The 16,720-nt window shown below is 52.3% G+C and overlaps 2 protein-coding genes and 1 long non-coding RNA gene across 4 annotated transcripts; 2 read left to right on the forward strand and 1 right to left on the reverse strand.

Moving 5' to 3' along the window:
• Positions 1-588: 588 nt before the first annotated feature.
• On the reverse strand, positions 589-3,611 carry LOC149913360 (uncharacterized). The gene is made up of 3 exons (XR_016461287.1): positions 3,152-3,611; positions 772-1,450; positions 589-668 (listed from the first exon to the last, which is right to left on the reverse strand). It is a non-coding gene; the product is annotated as an uncharacterized LOC149913360 (long non-coding RNA).
• Positions 3,612-8,619: 5,008 nt separating this feature from the next.
• Positions 8,620-10,212, forward strand: LOC149913361 (uncharacterized). 2 transcript variants are annotated; one of them, XM_090129917.1, is made up of 4 exons: positions 8,620-9,365; positions 9,449-9,558; positions 9,779-9,928; positions 10,077-10,212. In XM_090129917.1, exons 1-4 carry the CDS (start codon positions 9,068-9,070, stop codon positions 10,194-10,196), a joined length of 678 nt encoding a protein of 225 aa, XP_089986043.1. In that variant the 5' UTR covers positions 8,620-9,067; the 3' UTR covers positions 10,197-10,212. The 2 variants fall into 2 exon arrangements, with proteins under 2 accessions (XP_089986043.1, XP_089986044.1); XM_090129918.1 differs by having other exon boundaries at positions 8,620-9,558.
• Positions 10,213-10,346: 134 nt separating this feature from the next.
• Positions 10,347-14,335, forward strand: LOC149913362 (maestro heat-like repeat-containing protein family member 6). The gene is given in 12 exon segments (XM_090129866.1): positions 10,347-10,409; positions 10,635-10,870; positions 10,954-11,091; positions 11,254-11,368; positions 11,523-11,660; positions 11,889-12,065; positions 12,687-12,842; positions 13,024-13,125; positions 13,205-13,277; positions 13,280-13,312; positions 13,405-13,464; positions 13,600-14,335. Coding segments are annotated over 12 exon segments (1,464 nt in total). The 3' UTR covers positions 13,773-14,335.
• Positions 14,336-16,720: the final 2,385 nt, after the last annotated feature.

Raw genomic sequence — 16,720 nt, forward strand, 5'->3', positions numbered from 1 at the left:
TTGTTGGTTTTTTGGTGTGGGTTTTTTTTTTAATACCCGTTAATCCATCATTCTCTGAAATGCACCTCAAAGTCCCAGTGCCACTGAAATCCTCCCACGTTTTCATGCTATATCCAAATGGTTTCTAACATTTTCAGTATTTTCAGAAACAGACAAAAAGGAGCAACTACAAAAATTCTGTCGCTGTCCCACAACATCACCACATTCACTCTGATCACCAAAATTGATCACATTCAGAAAAGTCATCGCATATCACTCACCTGGCAGTTCAAAATACAGAAGTCAGGACAAACCCCTACATCTTCCCCAGCGCGTGCTCAGGCACTGCTAACAGGAAGCATTCGAGAGACACGTCTGACAGGACAGTGCAGTTCTGATGCTCCATAAACCTTCAGTAACTGCATCTGGGCTGGCAGCACCTGCTGGTGCCACTCTCTGAACACCATCCCCTCCCAGCCTTCCCAGGCTCTGTGTCCATTTGGTGACCAGCATTCACTTGCCTTTCCCCAACATGCCCACACATCCAGTCTCACCCTCTGTCAAAATCTGCTTCAGGAAGGATTCTTTGAAGAAGCTTCAAGTCAGCTGCGCTTCTTTTCAGCTAAGGAAAAATCACTCGAAGTCACTCTCATCTGCCCAACTATCTCCCTTGCAGAAAATTACTGTTGCTGCAGACAGACAAAGGAACTGTGTCAGCTTTCTACAGAATAAATCACTCATAGTAACGAGAGAGGGAGGAAAAATTGTTTAGTAGACCAATATAACTCTCACCCTCACAGTAAAATAAATATTCCAGTGCTCTTCAAAGTGTTCCTGCAAGTCTCACAAGCCAGAACTGCCTTTCTATTCTCGATCTCTTCCTCGGAACGCCTTCTTTCTCACTGTCTTTTCATTTCCTTCTTTGCTCCATTTCCTTTTCAGAGTACATCAGAGATCTGTAGTATCTGTATCGTGCACCACCATGTTTTGTTTGAGGAAAATTGAAGTACCAGGACCATAAGATGGCTTTGAATTTTCTCCTGCCTTCTACCTGCTACCAGCTCACTCCCTTTAAGACTGTAAGCATTCCATCTCCAATGAATGGGTGGTGCAAAGCTACTGAAAGACAAGACAGCCAACGAGGCCTAGAAACAGAGAGCTCTGGGTTCATCGTGGTTTGCTGTCAAGGATTTGAATGCACCACCTGTAAATAGAATTTTATGCAACCATGTTTCCTAGCTAGCCTTACTTAATAACCTCAAAATCACTCATTTAACTCCATCACCTCCCAATAGCCTGCAAAAGTTCTCTCATTAAAGATTTCAGAATGAACTCTGTGACCCACCTTATCTTCCATCAAGTTAGGTAACCGAGCTTTCATTCCTGTAATTGGAAAGCACTTCTTGGTTGCTTCCAAGAACTTTGCAAAATAAACTGCAAAGCACATTACCAGAACACTGGTATATAAAAGCTGAAATGACAGGGAAGGAAAGAATTAAAAAATAAAATAAAATAGTAAAACAAAACCAACTTAGAAATGTAGAATCACCTGCTAGCTTTGCCAATTCAGTGAGAACTGAAGGCAGTAAGTAGTTCTTACTCCTGTCAAATTTTAATCAGGCTGAAGGCATTACTGTAACTCCCCTCCCCCCACACAGAATGCTGTTGATTTAAATTTCTTTTAATCAGCAGATCAGCACCACAGTCCTTTGCCAACTTGTTCTCACCTTCTATTCAGTACTTTTAGAAAGACTGAGTCCAACTTAAAAACAACTATTTGGTCAAAAAACAGTTGACACACTTCAAAAACACACAAAAAAGCACATACAGCATCACAACCTTATTTGCAAAACTTGCCTTTCTGTGTACAACAGAGGTGCTCTCCTGTACCTCCACTAAACTGACTGGCGTCATAATGCCAAGTCAGTAACAACTATCACCAAAATTCTTAACATTTAAATCCCACCCTTAAAGGAACATTCTCTCACCTCCCCCGTGGTATTAGCAGACTAAACGTCGAAGGCAGTAGCAAGTAACTCTTTAGAACAAGAATTTATGTTGAGAAAGAATACAGGAAACTTAGCTGAGCCAAGGAAAAAATGTAAAGGCTCCACTGCAGATAAAGGATGACTAGAACAACCGTCAGAATGCATTTTGACACTACTGAAAGGCTTTCAGCAATTACCTTCAAGAAAGAGAAAACAGAGAACGTTCCTTTTTGCCAACTTAACTACCTACAGGAACACAAAGCACTTCAGTTCCACACACGCAACCCACACAGGAATACAAGGCATTCAAAGTCAGCGTGACCACCACAGTTCTCCTGGTGCATTGACCACCGTAGACTGCAGTCTCTCTGAACATCCTCACATCTGATGATGCACAGTTCCCCCATTGCACTGACCCAGCCCCAGCCCCTTGTGTGGGACACACACGGGAATACATTTTGTTTGACACAGTCGTGATCCCTGCTGTTGCACTTCACAACCTCGTACTGACAGTGGAAAGCAGAACTGTGGAAGCCATCTGTGCCTTCCTCTGATTAACATTCATGATTACGTATTTAATGATCATTAAGGCAATAACATCTAAATTAAGTTCCTTTCTTAAACAGGAGCAAATTGAGTATTACAAATACGTTACAATAAAGTCATGCAGCACTAAGCAGTCCATAATTCTATTCATGTTTTAAAATACTCCTGAACTCTGTGAACATATACAGAGCCCATTCAGGAATCTGTTCTTTACATCATTATCATTTTTTTCAACAAGAAAAGCTTTCTCTCTCACACACACACCCCTGTGCATATAGCTTCCTTGCTAACCTTAAGTCTTACAAAGAAGTGAGCCTGGGCTAAAACCCAGAACGGCTCTCCTAGAAGCTCAACAACTGCAGAAAGGCCAAATGCCACAACAGCAGCCCGATGATAATGAGGAACCACAGACAGAACTTCTAGGAAGTGCAGCCAGATGAAGGCCAAGAAAACAGACCAAAAAAACACCAAGAAGGACTCTAAAAAGGCAATGTAACAGCAGTCAGGTTTTCTCCAGCAGAAAAAAGAACAGAAAGGAGAAAATCTGATTAAAATTTCTCATGCTGGTATACTTTCCTTATTTTTGAAGAGATCTGATGAATTCATTTCTATTGCAACTCCAAGCTTTGGTGTAATACCTGTAACTACAAGTTGCCACGTGCAGCCACAAGCTTTGATGCCAAGTGCTGTGCCGACCTTCCAGCAATGACAGCGCAGTCAGCAGAAGAAAACACGCCCGCAGCCCAGCCGTGCTGGCTGCCAGCAGCACTGCAGCGCGATGCCCCTTCCAGCAGCGGCCGCTGCCAGCAAAGCCGAGCAAGGCACGCGGTGCAGACACGCACTGCCTTCTGCTGATGCTGCTTCAGGACCTGCAGCCTCTGCCGGAGCGCGGCAGGTTTCACAGCACTGCAGCAGGGCGAATCTGACCCCCCCTCAGATCCCTGAGCTGCTTGACGTTCAACTCGCAGCACGTGCTTCACATCACTCAGGCAACACGGTTTGCATTTTAAATCGCGCTGTTCTAGGAGGAAAATTGGAAACGGAAACGTCTTCCTCAAGCGAGCCCTCGGACAAGAACGAGCAGTTAAAGAACAGCCGAGGAGCTCTCACGTCAGCCACAGCACGTTGATGGACGCAGCCCAGCTCCGCTCCGCGCCGCCGCTCAAGCGGGCCCTGCGGAGCGCCTCCCTGGCCGGGAAGACGGCCGTGGAATAGAGCAGAGTCAGCCCGGAGGAGACGGGAGGGGAAGCGCACAAGCGGTCCCTCGCTCGCCGCCTCTGCAGGCGCCCGTCGTTAACCCGTCCTGCCACGCGAGGCCGCCCGACGAGCGGAACCGAACGCGGCCACGCGAGGCGGCTCATCGCCGGCTCCCGCAGCCAGAAGGCAGAACGGCGATCGCCTCACGCCGACGACACCGAGGAGCTCCCTGGAGAGGCGGCGCAGCGTCAGGGCGTTCAGCCCGAAGGCGGCCGCCCGGAACAGCACCTGCGGAGGAAGCGGGGCGGGAAGCGCCGCCGGGGGGCCGGGCCGGCTCCCACGGGCGCCGCCGAGGAGGGCGAAAAGCGGGAGGGGACGGGGGAGCTGGGGCGGCCCGCACCTGCAGCTGGGCGCTGGAGGAGCCAGACGGGCGGCCTGGCGCGGCCGTGGGTACCGGGGGGCACCGGGCGGCACGGCGCCGTCGGGCCGCGACGCCGTCAGGCAGGGCGGGGCGGAGATGCTCACTATGCCCGCCCCACCTGCTGCGAAGGCCGTAGCTCTGCTTCGCTCGGCGCTTCTACGGCCGCTCCGCCCTTGTGTCCGACAGCGGCCGCTGGAAGCGCGTTCGGAGGAAGAGCAAACGGTGCGGCCGGCAGACGTGATTCCGGCTCCCTCGTGACGGAGCGCGAGCGGCAGTGCCGGTCGGTCTGGGGGTAGAGAACGATAAAAGCAGACTTTATTCACAGTGGCAGTGTCTCCTGCAGAGACAGTGTGACATCTTTTATGCCCTATTACCCGTTGCTGATCTTTCCCTTGCCTGGTTCCTCATTGCCTGAGTGCTTCAGGTTCACACATCTTCCCAGTGCTCAACTAAACACACAGAAACCAGTTCCACATAAATTGTTGCTAGCTAAACATGTACTGCTAATTATTTAACTTCCGACGTGCACATTCAGCACTTGGCCATTATTTCTGGACATCTCGTTCTCGGATAGGGATAAGTTTGGAAGAAGGACAGAGGCGAGTATCCTGATGCCCGCCTGCTGCATCCCAGCCTGCCCACAGAGTGATACAATCCGGCCTTGTGTGGAGGCCCTGGCTGCCTTGATGGTTGTTAAGTCAGTTTTTCTTTTGCTGAGGGTCTCTTGTCCAAACTGAACAGCCTTACAACGCGCTTTCTAGTCCACAATACTATAGCCATTCTATTCACAGCATTTAAAAACTAATTCTTGGTTGCAAAACTGCAATAATCACATAATTCAGCAACTGTGTTTCTAAAATATGCTTCTAAAATATCTGGTGTTTCTGCTTTTACATATCAGCTATTTCTCCGGACAAGTTACAAAATACAAACACATTGTGCTCTACTTCTTCAGCTCAGTTCCCCCTTTTCAATATCTAATGCAGAAACAACATTCCATTCCCACAATTCCCCCAATTTGTCCCTCTTTTTTTCTTTATGCATGGTTGATTTCTGCAATTCTTTTCTATGGTACAGTTTCATAGACATCTTCCTCTTCTTCCCTTTCTTCATTCCCCATCTCCTCTAAAACCACCATTTTATCCAAATAGGAGTGCTAGCTCCACTGGTGTTTGCTTCAATAGTGCTGTCTCGATCAATTGCTGTCCCAGTCCCTTCACACAGCAAGTGATGGCCATCAGGGCTCCTGCTACTACAACCAAAGAAGTAAATATGGACACAATCATTCCTTTCCGTTTACCAAACCAAGACTCCAGCCATCCAGAGATAGAAGTATTTATTGCTGAATTCTCTGCCAATTCATTGGCAAGGGTGGTAAGACCTTGCAGTGCCTTAGTTCTTGTGCCATGCAGAGCTGTATTATTGGCCTTGCCTTGAAAGTCTCCAGGCATGGGGCATCCACCACAACAGCAGGCAGCCTGTTCCAGTGCCTCACCACGTTCACTGTAGCAGATTTTTTTTCCTTATATCTAACCTAAATCTACCCTCCCTGAGTTTCCCCAGGGAAGTGGTTGAATCACCATCCCTGGATGTGTTCAAAAGCCATTTGGATGTGGTGCTCAGGGACATGATTTAGCGGAGGGTTGTTAGTTAGGGTAGTCTGGTTAGGTCATGGTTGGACTCGATGATCTTTAAGGTCTTTTCCAACCTGAGTAATTCTATGATTCTATGACTCTATGGCGATGAAGGAGCAACCGTGGGTACACGCTGGGCTGGAATCCATTTCCCCCTTTGAGACAGATGGGACCCATCTGCAGCCATCAGGCCAGCTGCCAAGCAAACCACCCCATGGGCAAAGAAATCAAAATTATTGTGATTGCAGCAGCCTCTCAGCCACATATTTATGAGATGGGTTTTCCTGCTCCTTTCAATATCCCTTCCAATCCCCTGCCACTGAAGGGATAGTGGAAAATACAAGCTCCCTCTACTAAACACCCTTGGCCCCTGAAGTCCTTTTTGTTAGTCCTCAGGCTTCTGTCAGCAACTCCATCGCTGCCGGCCTGAACTGTCACTAATGGATAACAATCAGAGGGGTGAACCAGACAAGGAAGTTTCCTAGAAATAACCCTGACCCGGGCGCCAGGGAGGCAGCACACCTCCCTGCTGTCCTTCTTGGCTGAGGCAGTCTCAAGCTGTGGAGTCAGCTGCCTCACCCTAAGAAACCTCATGGGTGGGCCTCCCACTGCATCCTCATGCACCTCTCCCTCAAGTCCCAGAGCCTCAAACCCATTACACAGGGGCACCGATGGAACTGAGGTAGGTCAGGATGGGGGTTGCCGTGATGCCCAGTTGAGACCTGCTTCCACTCCTCCTCTTCCCTTAGTGCATACCAAACCCATGTGTCATTTCTGTATTCCACAAGGCACCACTCAGGGAAGGCACAGGGATTGCCAGAGCAACAGTGCATCAGCAAGTCAAGGGGATGCAGGGAGCAGCACCTGGCTAAGTGGGGGATGCCAAAGCATTACCTTGGAAGCCTCGGGAACCAAGAGCAATGAGGGTTTGCAGCCATCTGTCCCCAGGGTAGGACTTGCCTTCTCACAGCACAGCAGGGCAGGCTGTGGGCACTGCTGGGCACAGATCCCAAGGAGAATGCAGCCACTTCAGGAAGCGGTGCTGGACATTCTCATGGGATCTTTTCTCCCCTGAATTCTTACTTCCATTTCTCACTCTTGCATAACAGAGCTTGCAATGAAGATGTTGCTGCCCATCCCTTGTGACGGCGTGCTCTGATGTGGGACCACATGAAAACAAAGTGCTTTGATATCCAAAACACCTTGGGATGAGTAAAGAAGCTCAGCAGCTACTTGTGCCAGATGTAAATACTCACAGATCCAAGGGGCTGTTACAGGGGTATAAAAGGCTGTGAGCATGTACGATAAAGGTCTCTGTCCTGCACAAGCAACGGAGCCCATGCATAAGTTGCCACAAGCTGTCCCGGTTCTGTGCCCTCCCAGCTCCTGGTGCCCCCTCAGCCCCTCCCCACAGGACACCATGACGAGCTGAGAAGCTGAAACGCCTGCAGCTCAGTGCAGCACTGCTCAGCAACAGCTAGAGACACTGCTGTGTTATCAGCACTCTTTGTTTTTCTCCTAAAGCCAAAAGAGAGCACCAGATGCCAAAAAGGAAAACTCAACTCTGTCCCAGTGGAAACAGTGACACAGTTTAATTTTACTGGGGGGGATGCGGGGCTGAAGGACCCTGAGAAGGACTCCCAGACCCCAGCGCTGCAGCTGGGGCAAATGCACACAGTGAAGTCGAGGGCTCCTTCCAGAACAAAACTGCCCCGATGGCTGCGGGGCTGTGGGCAAGCCCAGGGCAAGAGGAGGGGTTCTGGGTGGAGCTGGGCAGAATGGGGTGACATCACTGCCATCTTACAGTGGGACTCGTCCCCCTGAAGGCAGAGCTGGAACAGCAGGCGCATTTGCTGCTGTTCCCTCTTGTGCTTCAAGATAGAACAGAGACCTCCAAGCCAACCCCGAGAGGCATGGCCAGAGAGACCTAGGGCATCCTGCACCCCCGTGGTGCACCTATGAGGTGTGTGAGGTGCAGCCCCTGCAAGGGCCATTGGGCTCAGCTGAGGATCCTTCTGCCTCCGTCCTGTCACCGCAGGAGGAGGATCCCCTGAGCTGCATCTGCATCTGCTGCACATGCAGCCCCAAGTAGCGGGCACCCTGTGCTTCCCTGGCTGCCTCTGCCCAGCCGTGCCCTGAGGGTGCCGGGGTCCCCTGATGCCGGCACTGTAACTCCCCTCCCTGTCTCAGGCACAGGCACAGAAGCTGAGTTTTCTGACCTGCATCCGCACCGCTTGCACAGCCGCCCTCAAGGACAGCAAGGCTCATGAGCACCTGTGTGCCTGTGCGTTGGAGGTGGCGCAGTGCATTGAGTAAGGGGAGCACCAAGAGCTGGGATGGAATGCCTGGCTCTACACACCATGCAGGGCACACTGCAATGTCCCATCCCATCCTGCTGTGCCCACAGGTGCTGCTGCAGGAGGAGCCCACCGAGTGCCTGGATGTGGAGCTGTGGTAGCAGGCCATGAGCGCCATCGCCACCATGAGTTACCACCCCAGCCCAGCTTTGGCCAACGTGGTGGCACTGGTCCCAGCTGGGGGCCCTGAGCAGAGCATCACACCTCTGCCCTCTCTCCCCTTGCAGCAGAGCACGGCTGCTTCCCAAGAAGGAGAAGAACGGTCTCCTGCACACCTCCATCAGCACTGTCCTCCATCTCCCTCACCACGAGGATGACACAGACCGGGATGCTGCATCCTGCATGGAGATGAGGACGGGCTGAGCCCTGGGAATGCTTCCTGGACACCACCACCTGGGATGCCCCTCTGCTGCCAGGATGGCTGCCCTGACCCCTGTCCTTCTTGCAGACCATGGAGGCCCTGCACCGCCTGCTGCAGGGACTAGTGGGCAGTGCCAGCACCACTGTCCACGTGGAGCTGCAGAACATCTTGGAGGTCTGGCTGTAGCAAAGCTGGGATTTGTGGGGACGGTTCAAGGCTGTGAAGGGGGGATCCACGCAAGGTCCCCCCAGGGCCTGCTACAGGCAGAGGATGCTGGCCTGAGGCCGGCCCTTGTGGGGTCAGAGGGATGGGTGGGGAGCAGCAGGAGGGCGGCGGGGCTGCAGTAAGACAGGGACACAAGCACCCACCCCCACTGCAGCTGGGGAGCGAGCAGAAGGACGAGTGCCTTGTCCTGGGGGCACACCGGCAGCTTTTCTCTCCACTGCTCCTGCTGCCCTTCCCCATGGGCCAGCTGGTGGCCATGGAGGAGAGGGCCGCGATGTGCACTGGCAGGCTGCTCGCCTTCACCAACACCTGCTCCTTGCCAGAGGTAGGGCGCTCTGGTGTGCACAGCTCTGGGGACCATGTCCTTGCTCCCCAGCTGGAACCCACCTGTCTCACCTGTCTCCAAGCTTGCACAGAGCCTGGGCTGGGCCCTGCTGCCCCACTCAGCCATGCGCCTCTGCTGCCTCTCTCCCCAGCTGTGCTACTGCTTCATGGGAACCGCCGTCTTCCAGCACAGGTGCCAGGAGAACCAACGCTTCCCTGTGCTGGGGAAGCTGGCCGGGCACCTTCTCCTCTCCCGCACCTCCATGCATGAGAGGACCAGAGACGAGGCGATGAAGGCTGTCCATCAGCTTTTCACCTTCATCACCACCTCAAGTGAGAGCAGTTGCTTTGGGCTAGGTCCCTCAGACCTCCAGGTGCCCAGGCCCCTCACTCACATTGTGTGCGCTCCTCTCCAGGACTGTCGCTGGAGCACAAGGAGCCCAAGGTGCCACAGGTCTGGGAGATGCAGCTAGCTTTGCTCCACCACGAGGCTTCCCCTGAGAACAGAGCCGTTGCTATCTTTCAGGTACAAAGAGCAAACCCTGAGCCCACAGGAGAACCCAGGCCTGCAGTGTCAGAAAGAGTGCAGGCGCTTTCCCCAAGCAGCCCTGGTGCCCGTAGGGCCCTCACACTCCGTATCCTCAGTGCCACCCAGCCCGGCCCCTGCTCCCAGCTCTCCTGAGGCCCCGACACGGCTGAGCAGCCATGCAGGGGATGAGTCATTCCTCCTCTCCTTCTTCCCACAGGTCCTTCTGAAATACCTCCTGTACCCCGAAAGGGTGAATGTCTTACTCACGACCATCGAGAGTATGACAGTGCCAAGCCTCCACAGCACCGATCTGGCTGCCCACATGATAGATGTGCTCGCAGCAGAGGCTTGCTTCCCTCCACAGCAGGTGGGAACCTGCTACTGCCACAGCTCCAGCCCTCAGGGCTCTGCTCCATCCCTGGCACTGGCACCGTGCTTGGCCGACAGGCAGCAGTGGGGATGGCAGCAGGGCCCTGCTCTGGTGCCATCCCATTCTCACTTGTGTCCCCCTCCAGGAGAAAGATCATGAAGACCATCTACAACAGCCTGCCTTCCATCAAAGACAAGGCAGCTTTCAAAAGCCTGGGCAGGGTCCTGCTCGTGCTGACCAGCAAATTCCCGAAGGAGATGGTTAGCAGCCTGCTGGTCTGCTCCCCCACCTGCACCAGGTACGGGGCCCACAGCTGTCAGGGCTCCTCTCCCTTCCCTTCTCCACCCCACAGCCATCAGCCAGGCGAGGGCAGCCATGACGACAGCCCTGGGGAACCTGCAGGGTCACTGTCACCATGTGGAGGGAAATGCTCTCAGAGTCCCCAGCCATAGAGAAGGCGCTGCAGGAGTTGCTCCGAGTGCTGATAAACCACTCTCAGCAGCACTCGTCACCACTCATCAAGGACTGGCGACGTGTCCTTGCCCTGGCCATAAGTTCCTCACTCACTCAACTGAGCCTGAGTCCCCACTCCCCTCCCCTGTCCACCCCCAAGCCTTCTCCCTGCCCTGACATCCATCCATAGGCCTGCCTGGAGCTCTCGGGGTCTCCCTCCCCCTCCCTTCCTCCATCCCTACAGTTGTAGAGATGGAATAGAAACCTGGGGAATGGGGCAAGAATCGTATCCAGGTGCTTTCTGCAGGCAGCAAGGACCCTACCTGAGATACTCCAGCTGCCTCTGGTCCTGAAGGAGGCCCAGGCCATCTTCCCAGAGCTCTTCCTGGCCCTCCTCCTGCAAGCGTCCTTCACCACCAAGCTGACGCAGCAGGAGGTGGAGATCTTCTGGGAGGAGCACCAGCAGCACCAGCTCACTCCCATCAGGTGCCACATCCCCGTCCCCCCGCTGCACCCAGGGACCCGGTGCTGGGGCTCCCAATGTGACTCGCACCCTTCTCCACCTGCAGGTCCACGGTGCAGGCCTTGAAGGTGCTGCTCTGCAGCGTGGGCCTCCAGAGGCAGATGGAGGCCATCCAAGAGCAGGGTGGCTGGGACGCGCTCCTCAGCACCGTCACCCTCCTCCAGGGTGTGCAGGTGGTGGCCAGGTAAGAACTCCTTCCTCGAGGTGCCAGGGGGTCCCCAGTTCTTGGATAAAGTGCTGCCACAGTACCACAGCCTGTGGCCCCTGCGGCATTGGTAAGAGGGCTGCACAGCCACAGCTGTGTCCCCCTGGCTCGGGGCTCAGGGTGCTTTCTTATCCCTGCCAGGGCCATGAGGGAACTGCCCGGTGCTCTGCGTGACCCCATCTTCCACCAGCTGGTTGAGCTGCTCAGCAACAGCTTCTACTCCTGGGAGATGGTGGCCATAGTCTTCCTCACTGAGGTGAGCAACAGCTGCAGAAGCAGCCAACTTGAGGCTGCAAGGCCACTGCTGGCACAAGCCCTGCTGCCTCCCTCGGGTCCAGGCTTGGCTGTGCCCTGCTGTCTTTCCCCAAGCGGACTGTTGGATCCAGCACTAAGAGCCGTGAGTATTACAGATGCTGGAGTGCGTGGACGTCACCACAGAGCTGCACCACATCTTGAAACTCTTCACCACCTATCTGCAGAGCCAGAGCGTGGGCATGCAGCAGCTGGTGCTCAGGGGCATCCTGCAGCTCAGCAAGAGGCAGGACACGGTGAGCAGGGGCGGCCGGGAATGCCACAGGTGCTGCAGGTTGGTCTGGGCCTACCTGCCCCAGCGCTGTAGCAGGACCACCTACAGCTCAGCACCTCTCCAGGCAGTGAGGAGGTGGTGCTCTCTGCCTATCCCATCACTGCCTGCTATCCTCAGGGCTGGCACTGGAGCTGTTTTGACCTCACTGTGCTTGCATCTGAACCTAGAGGAAGGCGTGTTTTTCCCACAGGCAAGGCCAATGATCATCTTCCTGCTGTGCATCATGGAGCAGCTGCAGGACGCAGACAGCAACATCCGTGCCATAGCCCTACCAATACTCAGCACCTTGCTGCAGCTCCTGGATGGGGCTAAGATCAGCCTCATGGCTCTGGAGCTGTCCGGCAAGCTCCCAGTACTCTTTAGTGACGTAAGGATGGAAGGGAGCCCAGAACACGAAGGATGTGGGTTTGAGCCCAGTGTGCCCATTCCTGCTGCCCTGTGACAGCGCACCAGGGGACTTCCTGGCCTGTCTTCAGTTCCAGGCGCTGCGTGCCCCTGGGCAGACTTTCTGCAGGGCAGAGCTTGCACGCTTTACAGCAGTTCTGGGGCCATCCTCAGGATATCGACTCTTTGAAAGGGTAGATAACAGGACAAGGGAAATGGTTTTAAGTTGAGAGAAGGAAGATTTAGGTTGAATGTCAGGGGGAAGTTCTTTGCAGAGAGAGAGGTGAGGTGCTGGAACAGGCTGCCCAGAGAGGTTGTGGATACCCCGTCGCTGGAGGTGTTCAAGACCAGACTGGATGGAGCCCTGGGCAGCCTGGTCTACTATTAGATGTGGAAGTTGGTGGCCCTGCATGTGGCAAGGGGGTTGGAGATTCATGATCCTTGAGGTCCTTCCAACCTTGGCCATTCTGTCATTTTGTGATCTTCCTGCAGCCTCCCAGCTCAGAGATTCTGCCCCCACTTCATTGATGGTGATGGCCCTGCTTGCCATGGAGGTGGAGCTGCTGACACTGACATCCTTCCTTTCTTCCTTCCTCCTCTGCAGGTGTCCAGCACTGTGCGGCAGCTCTCCATCGACATCTTCTTGGAAATGTTGAGCTTTGTGGAGGGCCAAGGGAAGACGAAGATGCAGAAGGAGGTGTGCAAGAACTTGGCCCTGCTGTATCTGCAGCTGCACGATGAGAAAGACAGTGTGGCCAAGGTGGGGATTGCGTTCATTTGGGGGAGGGCAGTGCTGCTCTCGTGGTGCCCCCCAAACACCAAGAGCATTGCAGCCCATGGCAGCATCAGCCCCTGCTCCTGCATCCTCCCTGTGGAGGAGCTCCGGGGGATGCGGGCTTTGCTGCTGCTTGGGCTGCGGTGCCATCTCATCTGTTTGGCAGGCCTCCCAGAAAGCCCTCCTCAGTGCCGCATTGTTCCTGTGCTGGAGGCGGCTGGAGCACCTGGTGCAGACAGCGCAGTTCTGGCAGATCAGCGAGTGCCTGGTACGCACATTCCCACACTCCAGGACAGGGTCGGGACCACCCTGCGCTGACCCCGCACTCTTCCCTCTTCCCTCTCCAGCTGGCCAAGAGGAGGAGGAAGAATGCGGCACAGGACTACCTGGGCCAGAGCCTGCTCTACCTACGGAGCCCGCAGGACCCCTGTGCCGGGAAGCTGTGAAATTCATTGGTGAGCCACGAGACTGAGCCTCCCCTGTCCCTGGCCCTCCACGCTGCACCCAGGGAGCAGCTGGGGTCGCTGACAGGGCCGTGTGTTCATAGGGCTCTTAGGGCAGCATGTGAGGGATCAGCAGCAGGCCGAGAAAGAGTGCATCTACCAAGGTGAGCCAGGCAGTGGGATGTCGGGGCAGCCGGCAGGCGATGTGCCTGTCCCCTGCTCCCTCCTGCCGGAGGGGAGAGCTGGGCGCCCTGCGGGTACACGGCTGTCAACGAGCCTCTGTTCCTCTGTTATCTCAGGACTTCAGGAAGCGCAGCGAGACCCCAGTCCATCTGTCTCCTCGCTGGCCCTTCAGACACTGAAGATCCTGCAGGAAACGAGGCCATGTCCACCACGAGGAGACTTGCGGCAGCTCTTCTCCAGGCTCCGCAGTGCATGGAGGAGGTTGCGCTCTTCGTGGGCAGACAGCTGAGCGCCCTGGAAAGCTCCCGGCATCTCCTCCTACCCGCTGCTCAGCTCTGCAAATTTGTCTGACTTTATGAGAATCTCTGTATTTGCAGAAGCTCAGATCATCAGCAGCACAGGCATACTTGTTCCTGCAAGAGGTGAAAGGATTATTCTAAAATATCCCTTTCACATGTAAGTGGATGAAATAATTGAAAAAAGAACTGATCACACAAGTCTCCTTATTAACTCCTTTTTCACCAACCCATCTGTTACCATCCAGCCTGGTCAATTCAGTATAGCAAACTGCCTCATTCCTTTTAGCACAAATTATGAGATGTATGAAGATTTAACAGAAAACAGAAAACCAACCTTCCTTGCAGAACAGTTCCTGAGTGCTTAGCAAACCTATTAGCCACACAGGCCGTTCAGTAGCTCGTTTGCTCCATCTTTTGGTAGAAGAAAGGACTGCAACGCTGTGCTCCAATTTACTTGAGGTTCACTCATCAAAGAGCAGTTTCCACACCTAAGCACAATAGCTTTTCAGGTTAGAGTCTGCTCCTCATTTTAAGAGCTCAGCAATAAGACAAAACAAAGAAAGAAGACTGCTCAGAGAAGACACAAAAGGGAACGGGATAAAACAGCATTTGCAGACAAGGCAAACAACCAGGGGAAAAGTCACATTTCACCCCTGGAACCTCAAGGTCAAGACTCCACAATCCTGCACTCAATTCTCATTCTCCACCCTCACAAGTAGACTGAAGAGAATTCCTCTAGTTCTGCCATAGCCTCCAACACTCCGTTTGCCAGTTTGAGCCATGGAAGTGTTTTCAGCCTTCTAATATCACTGCCTTCCACTCATGAACCCTAACAGTTCAGAACATTTCTTTCCCTAGGTCTGGGAACATGTTCAGCTATTTTCATCAGGTTGCAGACCCCTCTGCCTTAAAACAAGGCAAAACACCCCAAGGCAGCAGTGTGCTTTTTCCTCCTTTACTTTTGCAGCTTGGCATCCATTCTTGCCTTCCCACTCACATTTTAGGAGATGGCTACAGAAGAGCTGTATTTCTCAGTGTCAGTGGAAACAGAAAATATGCTCTCTATAGAGCACAGCATCACCCGCTCAGACAAGCACCTGCAACTGTCCAAACCACACTGTGTGCAGGCAGCAGGGTTTCATGCACAAGAAGGTGTTTAAAACAGGATGAGCAAGAGAATCCACTACTGGAAGGAAAGAGGGATGGCAAGAGCACAGCTGGAATGAGCACAAAGCCCAGTGAGCAAACGCTGACTGATAAGTTACTTCTTCACAGCTTCCTAACCACTCTCTTTCCTGCCTTATTCCCTCTGTGTTCGTTCTCATAAAAGATGACCTGCCGTTCTGACACTACAGAACAACATCCCGATAGCTGCTTCACAGCAGTGTCAGCAACTCCTCCATTTTCATGTCAGTACAGCAGTATCATTAGAGATCCTGGATGTGGTCCAGTTTAACTGAGACATACTTCTTCATCTAAGGACCAACTGCCTGTACGCCAGTCAGAAAGTCAGAAACACATCAGCTACCTAACAGGCAGTGGAGCAAAAAGCACTTCACAAGCTCTTGTTACTAGAGGGAAAGACAGACTGCATTATATTCAAGGTCCAGAACTATGCCTTTACAAAGACAGACCTGCACTGTGGTAAGACATCTGCTGAACGTGAAAGGGCAGGCATGTAGCCAAAGAAGCAGCGTATGCACTGATGAAACAGACTTCCAGAAGAATCATGGAAATGAGACCAGGAAACAAGGCAAACTTCACAAAGATAGAAGCAACAACAGCTCACAAATGGTATTAAGCAGAAAGAGAAAGAAAAAAACAACAATCTTTTGTTACTAACAGTCTTTTCATCTCTGATGAATATCAATCTGCCTCTTCAATCAACAAATGCCATAAGAGAACTACACTTGTTGACTTCATGCAATCTACAAAGATGAATTCAGTCCCTGAAGCCACATTCAGCCCTAAGTAATTCCTCTTTGTTCACTACCATAAATATACAACAAGCAAAAGTATGAAGTCAGTTCAACCGTTCTCATGGCAGCCATAATACAGCAATAGTCCTCCCTTGGTTAATTAAGTATATCTCTATTAGAAAGCTAGGAGGAAGCTACTAGGGAAGAGAGGCAATACTGGTACCCATACCCAATTTCTCCAAGGTATATGGACCAACAGTCACTGCTTTGGAAAGAAAGAAGCTTGAGAGAAACCGAATGCTTACCTGGGAGCGATACTTTTCACACTGAACGGCCAAGCCATCAAACCAAATTTCAAATGAAATATTTCAGGTTGACAAATTGAGTACTGAATCTCACATTCTTCCCACTCTGCGTATATAAAGCACAGGGAAAAGGAAATTGTGCAAAACAAGGACAGGCTATTCAAAGCACACGGGAAATGTCGGGATCATAAACCACATATGCACAGAACCAAACCAAAGTTAGTGGCCACTAGCTGGTATTCAACTTACTTTTGTTACTCTTTTCCTTCAATTTTTCCACCTTGCCTGCTCGGTTAATAAAACCACAATTGTAAGAGTAAAGCAAAGGCACAATTTAGTGCTACATCAATTATTATGGCTTTGTTGTGACACAGTGGTGTTCAACAGATCCCAGAAAGCTGTCCAGATGCCTCAGAAGCAATTAAGGTTTGATTGATCTAACTCACTACAGCACGGCATGTAAAATGTTCAGAGACATTTGAATGATTCTATTATACAGAAGAGATTACTGCCCAGAGATAATTTAAATTAAATTCTCAAGTTCTTACAGCAACTGTTACACACAGATTCAGTCCTATTGTGGTAACAGTTAAGTCATTGCTTTACAAAGAAAACTAATTAAATAAAAGAACTGTGACTAATAGGTGGCACTGCAGCCTCGAAAAAGTGAAACCACATTACTTTATACTCCTCAATATCAAAGTTACTCCCATA

Source organism: Phasianus colchicus, chromosome 38, assembly GCF_987193195.1.
Source record: "Phasianus colchicus chromosome 38, bPhaCol1.hap1.1, whole genome shotgun sequence".
NCBI classification, from domain to species: Eukaryota; Metazoa; Chordata; class Aves; order Galliformes; family Phasianidae; genus Phasianus; species Phasianus colchicus.